Consider the following 22,016-nt stretch of genomic DNA (forward strand, 5'->3'; position numbering starts at 1 on the left):
TAAGCACCTACAACCCAATCCTTTGGGCTCTAAGACTAAAATTACATATATTAGGAAGGGATGCAGGTATTCTTCGTATCATTTTTTTTAAATGTTGGTCTATGGGTACTTAAAGGCTACCAATGATGCCGGCATAGCCACATCTCTACCTCAATACATGTGCAGTAAGGTGCCATAATCATATTCTGTTTTCCGGAGAGCCACTGTCCTTGTATATCAGTAATCTCTTCTAGGTTTACGACACAAGCTCACTTTGTTTGTCTTCACAGAATTCTTTCGCTTTGTCTATAAATGGGATTTGATGGCTGGTGGATCCCTAAGACTATGTCGGCACAACTCAGGCACTGGGACCCACCATTCATCAAATCCCATTTGCAGACCAGATGCAAGCATTTTGGGAAGACAAGGTGTAGAGGAGCAGCCAAATGCCTCTGCAGGAGGTCCCGCCCCCTCCCACCTGTTTGATGGAAGCCTGAGAATGTGCCATGCTTGACACCAGAAGTTATGACCATTCAACTGAGAATATTCGAAAGAAGGTATCCACTAAGAAAACCCTATCAGATGTACCCGAAGAGATGAAAATCTCATGGAGGAAATCCCGGAAGGAATATGAAAAGGAGCAAGAAAATGAGCTGGTGATGTCACAAGAAGCGCGTTTGACACACAGAGAAGACTAGGTGAAGAAGATGTATGACCCTTATAGAAACCAATAACGAAATAAAGAGTAGAGTAAACAATCATTTACGGAAAGAAGATTGCATGTGTGAAGAGCACTGCAGAAAATACAAGTTTTTCAATAACTGTACAGATGCTGTAATGTAAGTAGATCAAGTAATCTTAGAAGCTGGCTAGGAGTAGTGAATGGACTGCAGGTGAAGCCGCCATTGTATAGAAACTGGACATCAGTGTCACAACTTTAGTAAGCTTAAACCCATGAAGAGAAAGGTCGAGAGCTGTGTTGCAGAAAGAATTCGCCGAGATCCTGGAGGAGTCTGGAAGGGCTGTCTGGCCTGGTGTCAAGGCTGAAGCAGCCAAGACTGGTAATCTATTCTTGAAGGCAGGGAACGTGAGATGCTGAATCATCCCTTCTTAAGATGTAAAGAAAGAACACCATGCGTGCCAAGTTTTCTACATTTAAGACAATTGAATGCTGAAAAAAAGACCAGATCGTGGTCTCCTGCCACGTGAGCCAAGGATGGAAATAGAAGCGGGTGAGGAGTCCCAGAATAATGATAGTGCATGCTCGCTTATATTCCCAGAGGCAAGGATACTTTGCAAGACCAAGTTCAAAGACAATCTTCATGGCAGAAGGCATGGGTGATGAGTGATGTTGGCTAATGAGGTGGGGAGGTATAGTCAAGTCCACCTCCTGGCACCTGGGGTATGAGCTTACGTGCTGCTAGTGAGCCGAATGTTCCAGACTGGCACAACCGTGCCAAACAATTGTAGAGCGTCATATAACGAAGGGCCTTATAGTTTGAGAGCCAATGATATACTGTGTACCTAATAGTAATGAAGATGACTTGCACTAAGGGTGGGCATAAATTGTCCACCTGACAGTAGAGACCCAATCACAACCCAACCCCTTATAGAAAGTATACTTAATTGTTCCCCTTGAGCGTATCACAACCCCTGTAGGTTTCTCTTATTTGCCACGCAGTATGACGTCATGTATGACACCTTTTTGTTATATAAATGTGATTTTTTATGAAATGTATGAGAGCTCAAGCGAACGTCCGTTGATGTCCGTTGTAACTCCATGTTTTAAACAATTGATAATAATAAACAGACGACTTTGCTGCTGAGTTGGTTCCGTTATTTGGTGTAAGCGTTACTCTGCTTCCCATCCACTGCATGACACGCTACCCAAAGGGCCTTACGTTCAAAAGTCTGATGTAAATATGGCAAAGGGACACAGGGGAGCGCACTTAACTGATTCCCGGCAAGAGAATAGGGTAGCCTCAAGCTCTGAGGAGGCTCCGGGTGAGGTCTAAACCGGGGCCTATACCCGTTCTGGGCCTCCTCATTGGCTGGGAGGACACCACACCCCCTTGCCATGTACTAATGACATATGATTCAAGAAACAGATTGACATACCGGCTGACATACCCGAGGCTTGCTTCCGAAGACATCCCATTACTGCTTACCATATTGGAGATTCGTTAATTGTTTCCTAAGTCAAATGACTTAGCCAACATGTTCAATCCCTGTGAAGCATTCGTTTTTTATAAACACCAGGGCCGGGGTGGTGGGGCATAAAGGATGTCTACATTAACTGACGGTCCCTGTTGCCTGCACTGAAGGTGACCCTTGGGTTCCCTGAGAATGACTTACCTTCGTGAAGAGAAGACACTGAATCACAGTTTGTCAATTTCACAGAACATATTTTACAGCTGGCAGGACAGGAATGTGGAGCCGCTCCTGTCAGCATCATCATCACCAGAATCAAAGAGTGAGGCGCGAGACGACCTTTCACAAAACAAAGCAAAGAATTAGAAGAATTAATCGCAGGTAAGGTTCAGCTGAGCCATGCCCTTATGGGATTGGTATATTTGAATGTATTCGGGTTAAAGGACCAAAAGTACAAAAAAATATTAAGTGGACACACAAATCCTACTAACAGTAAACATCATGTTGTTTCTAATTGTATCAATATTTTAATATCCTATTAATGAATTCCTTTATTGTAGCGAACACTGTTGCTTCCCGCCTAGGTTTACACTTCAAAAACTCGATATATACATAACTCAACTCAAATATGTTTATTTCAGATTTCGTCTGCATATAACAGACACCAATATTAACCCCTATAAGGTGAAGGCACAACATGCTGTACTACTGAAAATGCAAGCTGTCAAAACTATACATTTAAAATTCAACATTCAAGAAAATATAATAAAATAATAAAACACACTTACACAACTGTTATTTGATAAAAAATACAATAAATGAATAGAATCTTTATTTAAGGACCAGTTTGATCCAATAATGCAAAAACGCAATGCAAATAATATGAATGCATCACATGTCAATTATCATTTCGCTATATTTGCCCTACTATAAAGTGTATATCTCAAAGATCGCAAGATTGCCCAGGACCCCAGGAGCATTTGCCCACAGTAAATATGGGAGGTCCGGCCGAATTCGATGGAATGCCCATCCCTTAATAATGGGACACGACTACTTCTCTCAACAGCTGTATAATGTTGTGCAGAAAAGTACAAAACGCAAACATGTTTCAATTTGATGTGGGCAAAAAGGTCAAAATGCATTTCTCCAATCTGACCCCATACCACCTGCCAAACGACCATTCATGGCATTAAAAGTGACTAAATCAAAGGGCAGCGCTATGTAAGTAGCCACATTTGGGGCTGATGTAAGAATGCCAAATAACTTTTTCCAAAAGTTATTCTGTATCTTTTGCAATGGACCCCAGGTATTAGTCCCCCAAATGCCTGAGCCGTACCCCACCGCAGATTTAACTATCGCCTCATTCAATTTCAACATAAAGGCCACAAGGTGCACATAGTAACTTTTGGCAAATTTAAATATGCGGCCTCTGGCTTGATGCATCCAGCTGATTACTTATCAATACATTTCCTATAAAACGCATGCCCAAGTACTTGTAATAGTTTGCAAGACTAGTCCGCTCACGGCTTGTTCTATAGCTACGGGTGCTTATCGTTCATTTGTCGCGGTGGTTCGTCCTCTTCTTTTTAACCACGCTCTATGTATGAATTTAGCTACTGAGGTTGTGGCCGCCTCGTTCGTTATTGCCCAACACCATGATATTGCATCGGAAATGGTACAGCCATTAGCGCCTCTACGCAAGGGCTTAAGATAGAGAGATTTGTTTTTGGCATGGCTTGGACAGAAGAAGAGGACATGTTTCATACTTTCTCCATCAACTATGCAGCATGGACACTTATCAGAGCGCGTCGCATTCCACGCGTTCAATAAAGACCCCCGGGGTAATGTACAAAGAAGGTGCATACAGGGGGGGCCTATCGCATCATCCCTGTTTCTGTAACTCATACGCGCGTGTCGGCGATGATCTTCCACCCGCTGCCTGGTTTCTAGCCTTGATGACATCGCAATAGGCTGTTTTCATTATCTTCTTCATCGCCTGTATTTTCCCCGATCAGGTGATTGCACCTCCCTCTCAAAGACTTTGGGGAGCACAGTCAACTTGCTGTCTTTCCCAGATTGCAATTTACAGGGACGCCTTTACTTGCACCAGTCTTCTTTTAATGCGACTCCATATCAAGCCCGTGAACAGCTTCCGACGACCAAGGGTTGATCACCACCTAATGAGGCTTCGTTCAGATTAACTTGCCCCTGCCTAGTTGCTTGTTCTGATGCAGATTGGAAGACACCTCGTATCTGGCATCTCTGGGGGCCCCCTCATCAGTGACAAGGGTCACTGTTACCTTCAATCCTTGACCCACCCTGGGCTAAGAGGTCCATCAGCACTGCTGAAATGTGAACGATGCTAAACGAAAGTCTAGGGGTTGCATATCAATAGTGTCTGGCCGGTCTCAGCTTCCTCAAGTTTCCCAAAGGTGTTTGACAATTGTTGCATTACAAAATGTTACAGGTTACATAGTTAACCCGGCCGGAAATATTCAGCCAATGCAGGGCTTTGTTAATCAAGGATGGATCCTATGGAAGAGCTCCTTCCTTTGTAAATGGACCCCGCCTCCCCTCCCCCCAATGCATTGTAATAGTTATAGAAATCTTGAGGAAGGTAATGGAGCACTTAAGTGGAATCTTCAACTTTGAGTACCTTCCTCTCTTTTTCGCCATTGCCATTGGATTCACTATAAAAGACTGATTCTGGGTAACAAGCATGGCTGCCAGGTGGCTTATATTACCCTGGGTCTGGGACCGGTATTAAGCGGATGATGACTTTTGAGTCATGGTGGGGGCAGAGCTTAGATCTGCATTCCCGGGGGTAGGGTGGCTTGCCCCGCCTCATGGGCGCTACGACCCTCAACAGAAAATGCCTTTGTGAATGGACTTTAAGTTGGTGTGTAATATCTACAGCATTCAAGGTTCCCTGCAACATACCCTCCAAAAAGGCTGCCGCCCCTTCCATATTCAACACGAAAGATCGTATTAAACCTAGTCATATGTAAATGCACGTTTCAAGAGAAATCCCCTGCGCCCCTCTCCGCCACATATGGCTCCACCAAATCCACAAGGTCGTCAAAACCCGAAAGACACGGCCCTGCCCCACCCCACTCCACCCCCCACTTGCCAACTCTGGCAAGGCAAGAGAAGTTTATTCATGGAAATAAATTGAGCTCTAAGGCCTCAAGGCCAGTTTGTTGGCACAGTAAAAGAGTGGTGGTAACAGGATTTCCTCCCCTCTTAAAGCACTGCCACATTTATAATTTCAAAATAGATGCTCACTCAAAATCTCCTGGTTTTGTGCGGAGGAAATGTCCTAGACAGGAAAACAGGAAACCATTACCATTGGCGATATTACGGCATGTGCTAATATATTGCGATTCTGAATCATGCAGACCCTTCCCATCAGCACACATTTACTCCATGCAGTCACAGTATAAGAGTTTGGGGGTACTGCCAAACTCTTAATGAGTCCCTTAATCACGAACACATTTTTACTCTTAGCCAATCTATCTTTGCCATTAGCGTACGCATCCATTTTCAGTAAATGTTTGTTCTTATGATCTATTCTCTTATCTTGTCGAGATTTCTAAAGCACTTATGTCCAAAAAAGCATCTAAACGCTAGAATCAGAGGGGCACCACTGGTTTCTCGGAGCGGTCGAATATACCACACAAGTCTCATACAGTGGGCCTGACTGTCCATGAGGATGGACGAGTGGTAGGAGCGTTGCTGCGCAAATGTGAGTAAAAATAAATAACAAAATCTGTTTTGAGGTGTACTTTTCAATTTGGCACTTTTACTTAAATGTCACCAGTGCGATGCATTGCTCTGTAATGGCGTTACCACTTGCATTTAAAGTGATCATGTCGGTCACATATTACAAAGTGAAAGTGCGCGTTTCAGGATGGAAAGACAAAAACTGGGCCACACAGTTTTCACACACCTGTCATGACTGAAAAAGAGAGAATGAGAAAAAGAAAGAGAGGGGAAGAGAGAAAGGTAAAGAAAGAGAGCGAGAGTCCACACTCATCAGAGCGACTGCTCGCAATCTCACATCCACAATCGCAGGGGCCGCCTCGCACAATGTAAGGGATCTGGGGGACACGTGTCGCCTTCTAAGAGGGCCAGCTAAGCGACTTGGAATTGCCAACCTTGAAATTGCTTTCCGCTAGATTAATACGAGCTTCTGGCTCACCTACTGCCTTCCTCAAAAAGTGTTCAACTGATGCAATGAGTGGTTTCTTTATAGGAAGAGATCTCCCACATGGTCAGTGGCCAGGTTCTATTTCATATCTACTTCCAAGTGAAATTCCTCATGTAATGCTTAGTGATATTAGAGGAATTGTCGAGAGACATATTATTTTAAAGTTTTAAAATTGTTGTCACCTCTTAAATTGTTGTCAAATATGGTCAATCTTGCAACCAAAACTAATAGTGGAATGTATTAAGAATTCTGGTCTGAGATAATGTGTAAACCAACCTATCAGATGGCTTTTCCAGACTGTATAATTATGAAATGCTATCTGCTGTCTAAATTCCATATGTGTAACACCTTGGAAATTCTAGGAGCAAAATTGGGAATCCAAAAAGAATTAAGATACTGCAGGCTTCGGGGGCGCTGTTGAGCAGCCCGAAAAATGGCCGCCTAGCCGAGGAGCTCTGTGTGGCAGATACTCAAAATCCGCCATCATCAGCGTAAGCCTGCACTCTTCCAACACTACGCCGGCCCTGTTTACTGCTGACATCGCTCTGCACACCCTGCTGTTTTCCCTGCCTGAATCAGGCACTGTGAGCCCCGCTGGGCCGTATATGAACTTTCGGCCTGCATTCCTGTGTGCGCCTCGGCGCTGCCTGGGTCCCGGCGTGGGCTCGCCCTCAGGGGAGATCCTGCGACTTGGCTGCGGCGCATGTGGACAGCGCCTGTGGTTACCAGCGCCGGCGTGAGGCGACGTGTGTGCTCCCCGGCTACATCTGTGCACCGGGGCTTTCCTGCCCCCGATCGTGCTGCTCCAGAGGACGGGGGTGACGTCCGGGCTGGTGCCTGCTCCTGTCCCACCCCCTGCTTCACCACCGCGATGTCACGGCTTCGCTCTGGCTCCCGAGCAGGCCGCTGGATCCGGCGATCTACCGTCTGACATCAGGGAGCCCCGGGGCACTTTACGTGGGTGGCGGCCTGCCACTGCGGCCCAGGTGAGGAGCTGGGCTGGGTGGAGGCTCACCCCCATCAGTGCGTGCTGCATCCCCGCCCCGGCGCATCTCTTACAGTTGCGGGCACCTCTCCCTCCAGCCTGCCTGCGCCGCTTACGCTACCTCCTCTGCGGCCCCGCGCCCAGAGCCCAACTGGCCGCTGGGGCCCAGGACATTTGTGGGTGCACTGAACCGCTGGCTCCCTTCGGCTGACCTGCTTCACGCTGGGGGCTCCAGCTGCCACGTCTCCCCACACACATTGTGAGCTGCCCTGGGGGGCGCTGCCTCACGTTAGAGGCCTGGCGCCTGGGCCCAGTCACTGTACATACTGGCGCATGCGGGGGGCCACAAACACATCGGCTCAACCGGCCTCAGCCCTGGCCATGAACCGACAACGTGTTACTTCACGGCGGCCATCCTGCCTACCCCATTAGGCCTAATTCTGCACCGGCAGCACCCTGCAGCGGCTCCCGCCAGCCCCTGCACCTCCCATGTTGGTCATCAGTGCTGCCTACAGCTCTCATCTGGCTCATACATAGGCCCAGTGGCTATCTAGACTGCAATCATACTAAAGGTGCCAGAGCCCACCTCTGCCCTCGCTTGACCTCAGTGGCCTGCGCCACCTGGGGAGTGGGCCTCACCACTGCGTCCCGGTGCCTCACACTAAACCGGGCCTGACCAATCGGGTCACCCCTCAACATACGTGCGATGCCCAACAAATCCAGGGGATCGAACAAGGTGGGCGCCATGGACAGATTTGCGAAGGTGGCCCTGCGTGCGGACCAGGGCACCACAGCATCCGTCCATGAAGATCCTGACTCTGAGCCTCCCCGGGAACAACGGCCCCAGATCTCACTACCATGATGGAGTCGATGGCCAAGAACTTTCCTTCGTTCCACGAAAAATTGGACGATATTAATGCCAACGTCGCCTCTCTAAAGTCCCGGGTCAATCAAGCGGGAACGCGGATTACTGAGGCTGAAAACAGAATTGGGGCTAACGAAGATCAGCTTCACACCCTACAGGATGCTGTGGCCACCCTGACCCGCGAAATGAAGATGGTGAAATCAAAGTACGATGACCTCGAGTCCCGCTCGCGTAGAAACAACCTGCGCATAATTGGGGTCCCCGAGAACGCCCTGAAGGGGCGCATGGAGTTGGCTGTCGAAAATCTGCTTAAAGACCTATTGGGGAACCCTGCTCTATCCCCTTTCTTCACAGTCAAGCGAGCCCAACGGGCCCTATCCCCGTGTCCCAAGCCAGGAGATTTCCCCAGACCCATCATCGCTAGGATTCTCAACTATAGGGATCGGGACCTCATCTTACGCCTGTCACGCGAGAAGGGGGACCTATGCCTTGACTCTAACACCATCCAGATATTCCCTGACTTCTCCATCGGGGTGCAACAGGAGAGACGTCAATTCCTGGGAGTCAAGAAACTGTTACGGGAGCGCAATGTCCCATATGCCATCCTCTTCCCGGCCAGACTTAAAATTACCTTCAAGGAGAAGCTGTTCTTTTTCACTGTGCCCAATTAGGCTGTCAAATTTATAGAGTCACAGATACCACTGCCTAATCCCAACGGCAACCCCATGGTTGATGACTGAACGCAGATCATTCCGCATCTCTGTTATTGGTTTATCATTGCTTGCTTTCACATGTGCTGATAGTAATGTGGCCTTCCTGGCTCACCTGTAAGTATGCATCGAATACCGATGTAGATCACATATGCATGGTTCACCGCCTGGGACCGGGGGTGGCTCCCTGCCGTGCATACCGGCCTGCCACTACTGAATGTTCCACTTGTTGATTACTGATTCATTTGCTCCGACAGGCCCGGCTTCGGAGTGAAGGGCATGGTGGGCCGCCCTCCCGGGCTGCTTAACCCCCCTTTTTTCTTACTTATCCGGACCTGTCCCGCATGTGCCTGGTGTCCTATGTATGCATATGAATCGCTTAAGATATCGCTGGTAACCCAATGTTATTCCTATTCTATTAAGTGTCCACCACACGGCAACAGCGCACCCCACTGCGATTGCAATGTTTAATTCTGTTAATTTGAAGTTGGGTATTGGCCCCGGTTGGGCCGATGAGATTGCAGACCCATGTTGGGCACCGCCTGTTGTCCTCTTTCTTGTGGGACGTGTTGGTAATTACGGGTGGGGGGGTAACACTGCCCGCTTGGATGGGGTGGTGCGGGAGGGGGGAGGAGTGAGGTTGTTGTGTGTTATACAAAAAGGCAGAGGCGGATTGGTGGACCACAATGCATCGGGGGGCCCCTATGGGGACGACCTTTGCCCTGGATTCAATTTACGACAACAGTGGTGGGATGTTACTTAAATCATTGACATGTCTCTAACAGTGATATCCTGGAATGTGTGGAGCCTGAGCAATTACACCAAGGCTTGTAAAATTATGGCATACGCCAACAGACACGGTTGTAAAATACTGCTCCTGCTGGAGAGACTCACTCAACGGGCCCTCTGACCAAGAGTATTGCCCCAACATGGGGACCAAACAGATAATTCACCTCATACTCCACGCGCGTCAGAGGGGTAGTGACGATGATCGATAAATCGCTTAAGTTTGTTCTCCACAAGAGCTATATAGATCCCGAGGGGAGATACACTGTATTACATTGCGCCATAGCCAACAGGGATTACTTGCTGGGGAATACCTACGGCCCTAATGTTGACTCTCACGATTTTGTTGACCAGGTGGCATCCATACTGCTGGGATACGTCGGGGTGCAGATCATCTGGGGGGGGACATGAACTTTATACTGGATACCGTGATGTATAGGACCGGCACAGCCCCTAGGTCCCTGTCCGGTGCAGCGCGCAGATTGCTGTCCCACAGTGCAACACTTGACATTCACGACGCATGGAGGGCCCTACATCTGCAAGCGCTCAAGTTTACTTATTACTCTTCAGTTCACGACAGTTCCTCTAGAATCGACATGGTCCTGCTGTTCGGCCCCATGCTAGGCAGGGTAGTGGAAATGCGGATACTCGCACGCACACTGTCTGATCACTCACCGGTCTTGATAACCCTGGAATTGGGGATTCCCGCCCCTACTAGTCACACATGTCGATTCAAATCATCCACCTTGCAGGACATTGTATTCAAGGCGGACATCCTCGCCGACATTCAGACTTATTTTGAACACAATTTGCCCCAGTCCACCACCCTAGGGTTCCGCGGGGACACCTTCAAAGCCTTTATCAGGGGTGCGTCTATTTCTAGAGAGTCGGGAGTCCTCAAAACTATAAGAGCCGCCCTGTCCCGAACCGAAACTAAATTACGGGACCTGGAACGAGCACACCCGGCCTCGATCGACCCAAGTGTCCTCTCCCAGATCAGTGAGGAGCACAAAATCTTCAATGAACATGCCACTAGGGAAATCCAGTACTTCAGTCGCTCACAAGCAGTATGTAAATACGGCAAGGGTGACAGACCTGGAAAAACGCTGGCCGCATTGGCAAGGGAGAAGTGGAGCCAATCCCAAATAACCTGTGTCAAAGACAGTCAAGGGGTTATACAGTGGTCCGACCAGCAAATCCTTGAAGTCTTCACAGGCTTCTATTCCGAATTTTACTCCCAGTCCCCTGAACATAGTGAATCCCAGATGATTCCTACCACATGTGTCTCCCCTGCCACTAGAGACCAATTAGATTCCCCTATTACATTGAATGAAATAGTGGAGGCTATATCTAGTCTCTCTACAGGAAAGGCACCGGTCCCCGACGGGCTAACGGCTGAATTTTATCAGGAGCATGTGGCAATATTGGCCCCTGAACTGCTCGGGGTATGGAATGAGTCACTCAGGCTAGGATCCCTTCCCCCGACACTACGAGAGGCCGTCATCACGGTCCTGATCAAGCCTGGTAAGCCTAGCAATGAATGCGGATCCTACCGGCCCCTTTCATTGATGAATTTGGTTACTAAAATGTTCGCTAAGGCGATTGCCACCCGCTTCCTGCCTGTCATGCCGTATATGGTGCATGATGACCAGTCAGGCTTTGTACCCGGGAGATCTACGTCCCACAATATCAGGAGGGTTCTTAACGTCATGGCACAAATTGATCAGGGGGTGAGTGCAGTTGCGGTCACCTTGGATGCCCAGAAGGCCTTCGACATTGTGTCTTGGAAGTACATGTGGCTCGTCCTTGAGACCATGGGCATAGGACCCAGGATGATCGCATACATTAAGTTACTATACACTTCCCCGGTTGCCAGGGTCCGTGCCAACTCTCAAATTCTGGTCTGATCCCTCTCTTAAGGGGCACCCGTCAGGGATGCCCGTTCTCCCCGATCTTATTTGCCCTGGCTATCGAGCCCATGGCGGACTATGTCAGGGAGCGCCACTTGCGTAAAGGGATACGGCTACAGGATACCCCTGAAATTATCTCACTTTATGCGGATGACGTGCTGCTGTTCATCAGAGATCCCAATAACCACCTTGACCTAATCCTGTGTGACATCACCCGCATCGGGACATACTATGGTTTCACAATCAATTACACCAAGTCTGAACTCTTCCCTCTCACGAGCTCCACAGCGCGGCCTGCCACCGAGTACCCGCTCCGTTGGTCCCCTGACGGGATTAAATACCTGGGAATCCGGGTGCCCCTGACCAAAGACACCCTCCTGGCTGGCAACTACTTGGCCGTGGCAGAACAGGCTGCAGCCAAGATTGCGCGCTGGCGCCCCCTCCCGCTTTCTCTAGCGGGGAGACTTTCACTGGTAAAAATGATACTACTTCCTAAGCTGCTGTATGTATTCACTAATGTACCTATCTGGCCTGGCAAGAAATACTTTGCAGACTTGCACAAGCTGTGTGCTCAGTTTCTGTGGCACTCAGGGGCGGTGCGTAAAAAATGGCTTGCTATGACACTACCCTGCGAAAAAGGTAGTTTCACTGCCCCTGACATGCTGCGGTACTGGATCGCAGCGCAGGCAAAGTTCGCCTCCTACTGGTACCCCGGACCCCCCCACGCCCTCATGTCAAGCTGGAAACCCTTGCGGCGTCTGGCACCAACATGATGTCTTTAATACTACATTGACGATACAAGCCGGACTCAGCCATTGACCCGGTCCAAACCACGGTGCATGTCTGGGGGCGGATATTCGCCACAGCCACCGAGGAACACCCGTATTACAAGTGGCTCCCCGCCTGGCGGTACCCCGGGCTGGAACCCACAAACGACATAGCCCTGGAACGACACTGGCAGACCCTGGGATACCTGGCCCTAACCGAGTTCTACCCGAACGGGCAGTTCATAACACCACAGAACTGGAAGCCGGGCCACTCGGGGTCACCGTTGGAACTTTTACAATTTTACAGACTCCAAGCTGAATTCCGTAGTGCTTGGCCTCAGTTTCCCAATGAACCCCCCGACTCCCCTGGGATTTCCTACATCGCCAACTCGGGAGGGGCCCGCAGGGTGGTATCGTCACTATACAAACTCCTCCTAACTACTGCCCCACTACAGCCCTTCGGGGCCCGGGACGACTGGGCATCCGAACTGGAGCTGGAACTCACCAACCAACTGTGGACGGAAATGTGCTCCCACACTAATAGAGTCTCCTTGAACTTCCGCTACCGCACCATTCAGTACAAATTGTTGAACAGGTTATACTACACCCCACCAGGATCTCCAGGTTTGCTCGCTCCGACCCAAGGCTCTGCCCTCGCTGCGGTGCAGAGGATGCGGGCCATCTCCATATGTTCTGGGGCTGTCCGAGGCTAGCTACATTTTGGGACGAGATCCTGAAAACCCTGTCAGAAATCTGTGACACTGTTATTGAACCTAACCCGCTGGGGGTACTGTCTCGCGCATGGGGGGCCGAGGGATCCAGAGGTGCTGCTACATTTTTTAATGTGAGCTGTATAATTGCTAAGAATTGTGTGCTGCAGAGCTGGAAGTCCTTCTCCCACCCTCCCCCCCACATTTCAGAAATGGTTGAACTTATTAACATGGTCTCGGAACTGTGAGGAGGAGTACCTCATTACCCTCCCAGCCCACTCCCGGCCTAAAAACATCTGGTCTCCCTTTAACAGCTATCTTAACAGCCTAGATACACCCTCTTCTGGGGACAACTCATCGCAATCATCTCTATAAAATGCTACAGCTTTGGACGCTTCATGATGCTGTATTCCTGACTGTCTTTATATTACCGTTCATATGCACCACTGTACTCAGTTTAAAATGTATTGTGTCACTTTTGGCTGCTCTTATGTATGTGTAAGCTATTTTCCTCTGCCAACAAAAATAAAAGTTTTTTAAAAAAAGATACTGCAGGCTTTGTGGATTGAATCAGCCAAACATATTTTATGCTATTGTGAAAGTTTACATCCTCTGCGGTTAAAATATTTATTAGCATAAGATAATTCAAAGAATAACAGAAACATAACTGATTTATGGGAAACACTGTTGAAGGGTAAGGATATGAGTGAGACTTTTTATATGATTAAATGTTATGTTGTAGTTTATATCTATTTTAAAAGAATTGTCATCTGGAATTCTGTTTTAATGTGATTAAGTTTTATTATGAGAAATGTTTTAGATTATTGTTGAAGATTTGTATTGATGGAATGTATGTATATTTTTGTATATGTAAAGCCTTGTTGGCTGTATGCATATTACCAATAAATAGATAAATACATTGTTGTCACCTTTTAAATTATTTTATGGATGAATGATTTTTAAGACTCAAGTGTTTTGTAGATCGCTGATTTGGATTAGCTATTTTTAATGCAATTGTTTGTTGGAGAAAGTGCAATCCCCTATGTAAATTGTTCTTAGTAATTATGTGCATGTAACAATCTTTTATATTGTCTTGATGAAAATATAAAATGCTGATTGGGATAAAAGTAAGTAAATTAATAAATAAATAAATGCATTTTTTTAAACATGTGTCTCAACTCAGTTCACCAGTATTTATAGCTCTGATACAGAAGTAGAGACAATAAGTGTAGTCGGGGGCATTTTAAATGAGTGTAGTGGTAAATCAAAGCCTGAAAGCAAGGTGTAATGCTTTGAAGCTGTGATTCATCTCCCGGCCCATTTTCCAACACTACCAAGTAGGGGGGCGGGGGGGCATGGAGCAGAGGCAAGCTCTTCACTGTACTAACATCCTCCATCTTGTCAGTGTGTTTCATTCTACACCTGCATCAGGTGCAAATGCAGGTATAAAACTAATGCATTCCTATGAAACCCTCCTCAGTTTCAGCTCAAGGCCAGGCAGATTCCATAGGACCCCTTTAATAAATGCCACCTGCAAACTGTCATTTGCAGGCTGGATTAATTTTTTTCACAAGACGGAAAGTAAAATGAAAGAGTAAAAGCGTAAGAGTGGAGCAGAAAGAAATCCAATGAGAACTTCTCTAAGCACCAGGTTACCGCCCATATTTTTAGGATAAATTGTTTCAAGAGTGATAGAGCCTCTGCAGATAAGTTAACTCATTGGGCTGTTGCACCCAAATCCTTGGAAACTTGAGTGTACCAGGTTTTGTTAGGGGCAGAAGAGATTGTCTGGTCTTCCGCCTCTTTTACTCCCACACTCTTGTTTAATTTGGAGTTTCCCCCTAAGTAACCAAGGGTGGTCCAGATGTGGACCCCTTGCTCATTGTGCCTTAGAGAGGCTCAGCTTCACCTCACAGAGGAGGCCCAAAAAGGCCGAAACATGTGTCTGGGGTTGCTAATGGTATTCTTGCTCTGAGGAGAAAGCATTTTGGTGCTGGACTGTCCTTGTGGGTGGGACAAAGACTGATAGGCAAATGGATTTTTCTCCTCTGTGAAGGGTGCAGCGAGCTAAAACGTGGTTATAGACCCTCCTGGGCGGGATAAATTCCATTGAACGGGCTATTTGACCCATGTTCGTTCTCAGTCGAGTGGCTCCCACACTCTTGTTTAATTTATTAAAAAAAGAGGTGTGTGCTCAATTCTTCCATCGCAGAGTTTGCCCATAATGTGTAACCCTTGCCAGATCATTACACAAGTATTGGCCTGCCCGTGAAGAGGCATGTGTTAATTATATTACTAAAGTTTCAGAAATATATCAAGTCTGATTAACAAAGATTTGCAGTGGAGCAATTGGCACCAATTTCCTTACATATGTTTCACAAGCCCTAAGCTGAAGCAAATCTGAAACATCTTTGAGATGCACTTCTGCACATGGGAGTCAAAAGGATTTACCTTTGCACATCTCAGAGATGTTCTGGCCATCTTTAGAGTTGCTCCAGTTTTAAGGTTTGTGAATCAGGTCTAAGGCAGTAGGTGTAAATCTGAGATGCTCTCGAGCATATACTGATTTGCTCCAGTGAAATCTTTGTGGATCAGATGCTGCATTATGTATTGTAAAGAAAATAAGCAATCAAATATTATAATGCTTAGATAAAACGCTAACATGTGCCAACATCATAAGATCTGTTTGACGATCTTCAGTTCTTGATTGAAAGCTCTGCTTTTTCTGGAAATGAACTCATTCTGATGCCAGCAGAACGATCTTCGTAAAGAGTGCAATAGATTGCGCGTCGGCATTGTCGCACTCTATTCAGAGATTCTGATCCATCTCCACTGAGGTAGTCATTGCATGCAAGCATTGAAAGGCACAGGAACCCAGGATCTGTAATGGTTTCCATGCCTCAAACTGTAGTCTTGAGCTGAGATGAAGGTGTCCTCCGGTATGGCCGCACGTGCATGATAGGAATCACGCTATTAGGCAGCGATCAGAATAGGGATCTGCACCAGCATGAGGAATACCTGCCCAGAGCATGAACCCTATGCATGAACTCTGGTGAATCTGTGTGGGGTTTAAGCACAACACATGAATGCCTCCTACACCGCTTGCACCACAATGGTCTGAAGTCGGGGAAAAGCACGGAAAGACCTTCTGCAGATTTTCCCCGCATCCACGTTGACACGTAGAGTGGAGAAAGGGTACAGTACTAACCACACTCCCAGTTTACTTACCGAGATAAAGATGTGGGAGGTACAGATGCGGGCGCCAGAGAATTGATGGGTATATCCTAGCCACAGCTGATCCAGAAATATGGCATTTCTCTAGGAGCCAAACACGAGCTGTGCCAGCAACAGTCCCGTAACCTACCCCTGCTTTCCCATCCCAAACCATAAAACCCATAAACCAGGCACTTGGCCACTTCTTGGTCCATAATCCACATACCCCTGCATGATTACAATACCGGCAACAACACGTATAGCGTAATACAAATGTCCAGAGCCTGCTTTTTCTTCGTGACTTAAAATGCTGCTGGTTTATTACATGTACACAGCTATCAGACTAAATTCAATTCTACTTCATTATTGTCAACACTGCTTGGCTACATTGTTATTCCTTGGTTCAAATCATTGCTTTGCAATTAAAACCATTACTCCTTATGCGGCAACCAGCCGACTAAATCAAAATGTCCTTGCGTCCCTCTGTTTTCCAACCATCTCCATATTTATTTATTAGGCCAAAGCTGCCCCAACCGAAAGTCTCCTCGGTCTGCCTGCGCTTGCAGGAGCTCCGGGGCTGGAGGAGCGCCATTCATGACGGGGGAAGCTGGGCTTTATTCCTTTCATAAAGCCCCCTCGCAAAGGGGGGGTGCAATGATCAAACTTTGTCCAGCCTCATGTACCTCTTATAACAGTCCGACTTCCAACCCCCAAATCTCTTAACGCCTTCCGGGCCCATGCCCGCTCCCGCAGCTGATGGGCTTCTGCCCCTTCTTTTGCTTCAGCTCCTGGGCTTCAGCCCAGGTTAAACGTGTGCCTCCTCCAGGGTCGGCTCCTCCACCCCCTCGTCATCAGTGCCATTCTTGACATTCTCCCTACTCACCCACATAACACAAAACCCATAACTGTTACACTGCCTTTCAACTCACTCACAACACACGAACCATCAAGCCATGCTGCATTACCACCCCTACAAGGCCAAACCCTATCTGGCATCTACACCAGCCAAAACACAACATACAAAATGTATGTCCTGCCGTGTTACTATCACAAAACAAAACTCAACAGGGAATCCTGCCTCTCCACCCCCAAACAACAACAAAAAAAAACACTACATGGTGTCATGCCTCCGAGTCATATAACACAAACCTAGAGCTGATGTCGCAATTTTGGCAGATGGAGTACCGTGAAACAATATGTTTTACCCACGGTCACACAATTTAGTTAAGAAGAGAAAATAGATTTAAACCCAGTGCGTCCTACAGAGACTTTACTACTTACTTCATGTAGCTGATACAAATAAGTGTTAATATTTAGCTATTAAATGGTAATATAATACTTTCTTGTCATTAACATACTTTCTTATTGAGAGAGGACTTGAAAAATACACAAATAACACTATCAAATGATAAAATTGTGGCTTTATTTCCCCAACCTGAATGGAACGTTACAAGTATCAGAATTCGGTTTGGGTCGATTTGACCTAAAACATTTGACCTAATCACATTTGATCGAATTTATTTGACCTTTTTTTGGTCTAATATGTGGGGGGAGACCCCCCGCCCGCCCCTCACTCCCCTTCAACGTAGTCTATACCCTTACCCACCCTCATATATATATTTAATTAACTTTGACTGAAAAAAAGGTTTAAAAAAATGTGATCAAATGTTTTAGGTCAAATGTGTTTAGGTCAATTATGTTTATACCTCAGAATTCAAAGTCATCTCAGTCTACAAAACTCTAGCCTGGGTCCTAACAATATTAAAAACTGTGTGGCGTGGTCATCTGCTTGCAGTCATTGCTTGACACAGATATGCTTGTTGCTAAGCATAATGTGAAGCAAATGTGAGCTTTCACAAAAAGCACATTCTCGTTTCGTTTGCATGTCCACCCAGCAGTCATTTTGAGAATAAACTAGACGGTTTACAAAAAGAGGGACTTTGATGGTAATTTGTGAAACGCTGTCTTGGAAGAAGCAACAGTGTACATGTTGCGTGGTTTCAGATACAAAACGAGCCCAACCATTTCAATTAGCTAACAGCCACACCTGTCGCAGGCAGTGCTCCATGCCCACCTAAAGATGATTTGCAGGCCAACCTCTGCATGACTCTGCACCAGCATGATGACTCTGAAGTCAGTGAGGGAAGACTGCGGGCCACCGTAGTCAAGCTCTGCACTGATGGGGCGGCACAGAAGATACCTACCCCATGCCAGGCAGGATATATTTCTTTCCAGTTGTGCCACTTGCAGGCTTTGCTCAGCTCAGTGGCTTGTAACTCGAGTCGAGCTGGAGAAAGCCACTGGGCCCGAGGCATTCTGGCATATCCACCTCTCCTGTGAGTGCACTCATGAACTCTCGGATCATAAGCTGGTCTTGGAGTCAAACAATTCAGACAAATGTTAAATGTTAAAAGTTAAATGTTAAAGGTATTTGTACCGCGCACCGTCACCAACGGAATTGGTCCCCAGGCGCTCAGGCGGATCTGCAAACGATAAAGGTGGGATGGGTTAGTAGGTTGAAGACGGGAGTAGGATAGTGAGAGGAGTGGTGTGCTGTTGGCAGCCTCAACTCAGTATGCACCGGGTGCTGAGCTTTGGTGCGGGTATCGGATCGGAGTCAGTTGTGCGAGAGATGGTTGTGTGAGTTTTTGGAGGGAGATAAGTATGCAGAGTTTGAGTTTATATTGGTTAGTGGGTTACCTGACCTTTACCAGTGCTAGCACTCGCAGTTCTGGGGAGTGTGGCACAGTGGGTGGGTCAGAGAGAGTGCTGTGTCAATCAACCAACAATCCAGAGTTGTCTCGGGAGGATAGCTCAGGGGCAACGTGCTCGCCTTGGAAACATGACACGGAGTAACACAGGTTCGATCCCCAGGTCCGCACTTAGAAACCTTCGGCTATTAAGCTTGTTATAAATAACCAAACGTAATCAGAGTTAGCAACACTGGGGCATAGAGCCTGCAGATTGTCCAATCACAGCGCTCCAGAGGTGCAAATATAAATGAAACCCTGTGGGTTATATTAACAATTTGTTGTAAGTAGATTTCGATACATCTTTTAAATGCACCTTCTGGAAGTGTGAAGTCATTCTTCCTTCAACACAAACTTCGGCCATTCAGTCCATTGGAAATTGCTTTTAATCTTACACAAAATGCTGGTATCCCCAGTTCCTTCCTAGCACCTACTCCAAGGGGTGTACCCATCTGCCTGCTTCTGGCAAACTTCTCCCCCTTTTCCATGCAGCTGCACCCCTTCTTCTTTTGACCACTCTGCTCGTCGAAATATACTGTTGCTTCTTCCCAAGATCATAAAAGGGAAACGTGTGTTGTTTGGTTTAACTCGCAACTAATTAGTTGCATTCGCATTGCATAATACACAGAAAGTATATCTGGGTGAAAATTGGTCATTTACCCTGTGCCGTCCCTTTTTATCTGCCCTGTGCGGTAAATGTCCCATGTGATCCCAACTCATAATTATGGGGGTTTAAAATAGGTGGTATTTAAGTTATGACACGTGTTTAGTGTCAGCGCCATGCTCCTATTGAGGTTCTTTGTTTTGTTCACTGTGGAATAGTCCATGCTTGCCAACATGACCGATTCCAATCTGTAGGTGATGATCTAGTCCTGTTTTTTTTTTCTTTGCATTCTGGGACTTGTAGTTCCCCTTTTCCCGTTATAAAACCCAGACTACAAGTCCCAGAATACAAAAGAAAAAACCAGGACTGGATAAGCACCTACAGATTGGGATGGGTCATGTTGGCAACTATGGAATACACAAGGAAGCACATCACTTGGTCCAACAAGCACAAAAGAATCCTCCCCCCACACTGTCTCTTTTCCACTCCCCCACCCCATCTCTTTTCCACTCCCGCCACCCCTGTCTCTTTTCCACTCCCACCCACCCACATCTCTTTTCCACTCCCCCTGCCGCGTCTCTTATCCACTCCCCCATATCGCAGCAGTCAGGTTTTCTTACACTTATTAGATTATATTTAAGGCTCCCAGATTTAAGGTATTTCTTTCAACATTTCTGTCTTTATATATATATATATATATTTATATATATATATATATATATATATATATATATATATATATATATATATATATATATATATATATATATAACACATATATATATATATATATAACACATATGTATTGTCCAGTAATTGTTTTCCGTATTTATCAACATTTATTTGTTGCTATGTGGAGAAAATAAGTTGTAACTGGTATTTGTCCACATTCACATGAAGAAAACACATTAGTACTTGGATTCCAGCATTCTTGCATAAGTAGCCATTAAAACTATTTAAAAAAGAAATAATTCCCTTTTCAACCTTTTTGTTATGTTACTTTGCACAACCACTGACCTGCCATGCGTATTTGACAACTTATAGACCCAATCAAGAGACAGGCATTTCCGTTTTCACCCATTTTTTGCAAATACATACGGAGAGGAATACGAGTTATGTCGATCTGTGTGTATCTGTAAAAATCAGTAAATACGGAAAACGGGGAGCCTTCATTATATTGCATTTCAATGGTATTTGTACTTCCATTGGAGTTCGTGTAGTGCTCGAGCTCCTTTGCAGGGCATCCAGGCGCTAACTGCATAATCTCCCACATCAACACATCGACTTTCACCCATGTATAATGCCCCCCAAACCCACGCCCCCCGCCCCCCCTGCAGCAGACCCCACCCACAACGTCGACAAACAATGAGCCGTTTATTTGCGCATATAAACACACGTTCCGAAAAAAAAGGCTTTACACGCGAGTCCTGAAACTTCTGAACAGCAGCTAGAATGCATATTTATGATGTAACCCAACATTGGACCGCTTTTCTGGAGTATAACTGCAAATGATAAATGGATCGTCCATTACTGATTAGTAAAATAATACGATTTGACCTGCTGTAATGCTTAGCAACACGCGTGTTTCAGCTTGATCTGCCAGTCCATTAATACAAGGCCGTCAAATCACCCTAGCCCTTTTATCATTGGACAGCAGTCTTTTTATCAACACAGCCATGGGGATAGAACTGGCAGAGCGATTGGGGGACTCCCTTAAGCAGCTGTTATGAACAGGTGGTCCTTGCGTTGGAGCCTAAAATATTTACAGCAGGGACGTTAAGCCACGGAACTGCTTTACAAGCGTTGTAACAACTCAAGGGCCCCAGTCAGCTTTGATCCCACATTGAGTCTGATTGGATTGACCAGATGAAAAAAAAGAAACAGGACAAGCCATAGACATAGAAGTAGGACATTACTTCAGGAAATGACAACGTTTTAAGCACACTCGAGCACACTTATTGCCAGGAATGAAAATGCAGCTTACCGTTCATTTCTATAAATGTATATTATCCGGAAAATGCCCGAGCGTCCCACACGATTTGGCCAGCGGTCATGGCGCGCAGTATTTATGATGCCGGGAGACCTGCTTGGGCGCCAGGAGCAGCCATGTGTGGAGAGTGCATTATATATTAACATCCTTGACAAGTTTCAACAGGAGCGACTCAGCGGTGGGTAACCCTGGGAGTTGGGAAAAGCTGCGCGAAGCGCCTGGTTGCAGAAGTGTCAGCAACACAGCGCTCCCCAGCAACCTGCTCGCTGGAGTGTCCAATTAAGGGCCACTCTCCCAGTGGCATTCGTCTTAAGCAGTGGTGGAAGTCTAAGAAAAGAAGTAGTGGGACTATGTTCCCTGCTGGCCTGCCCCTGCTCCCCCCTGCT

The 22,016-nt window shown here is 46.6% G+C and overlaps 1 protein-coding gene across 2 annotated transcripts in view; it reads right to left on the minus strand.

The window, feature by feature from the left end:
• The window catches only part of LOC138471743 (uncharacterized), a 143,835-nt gene extending 122,150 nt beyond the window's left edge, over positions 1–21,685 (minus strand). For both annotated transcript variants that reach the window (XM_069609548.1, XM_069609549.1), the window contains exons 1-2: positions 21,625–21,685; positions 2,335–2,469 (exon numbers count right to left, since the gene is read on the minus strand). In XM_069609548.1, the coding sequence (XP_069465649.1) occupies positions 2,335–2,469; positions 21,625–21,631 (142 nt within the window). In that variant the 5' untranslated portion in view covers positions 21,632–21,685. The remainder of the gene's footprint in view (positions 1–2,334; positions 2,470–21,624) is intronic.
• Positions 21,686–22,016: the final 331 nt, after the last annotated feature.

The sequence above is a fragment of the Ambystoma mexicanum genome, chromosome 8, assembly GCF_040938575.1.
Source record: "Ambystoma mexicanum isolate Mex_15411 chromosome 8, UKY_AmexF1_1, whole genome shotgun sequence".
Classification (NCBI taxonomy): domain Eukaryota; kingdom Metazoa; phylum Chordata; class Amphibia; order Caudata; family Ambystomatidae; genus Ambystoma; species Ambystoma mexicanum.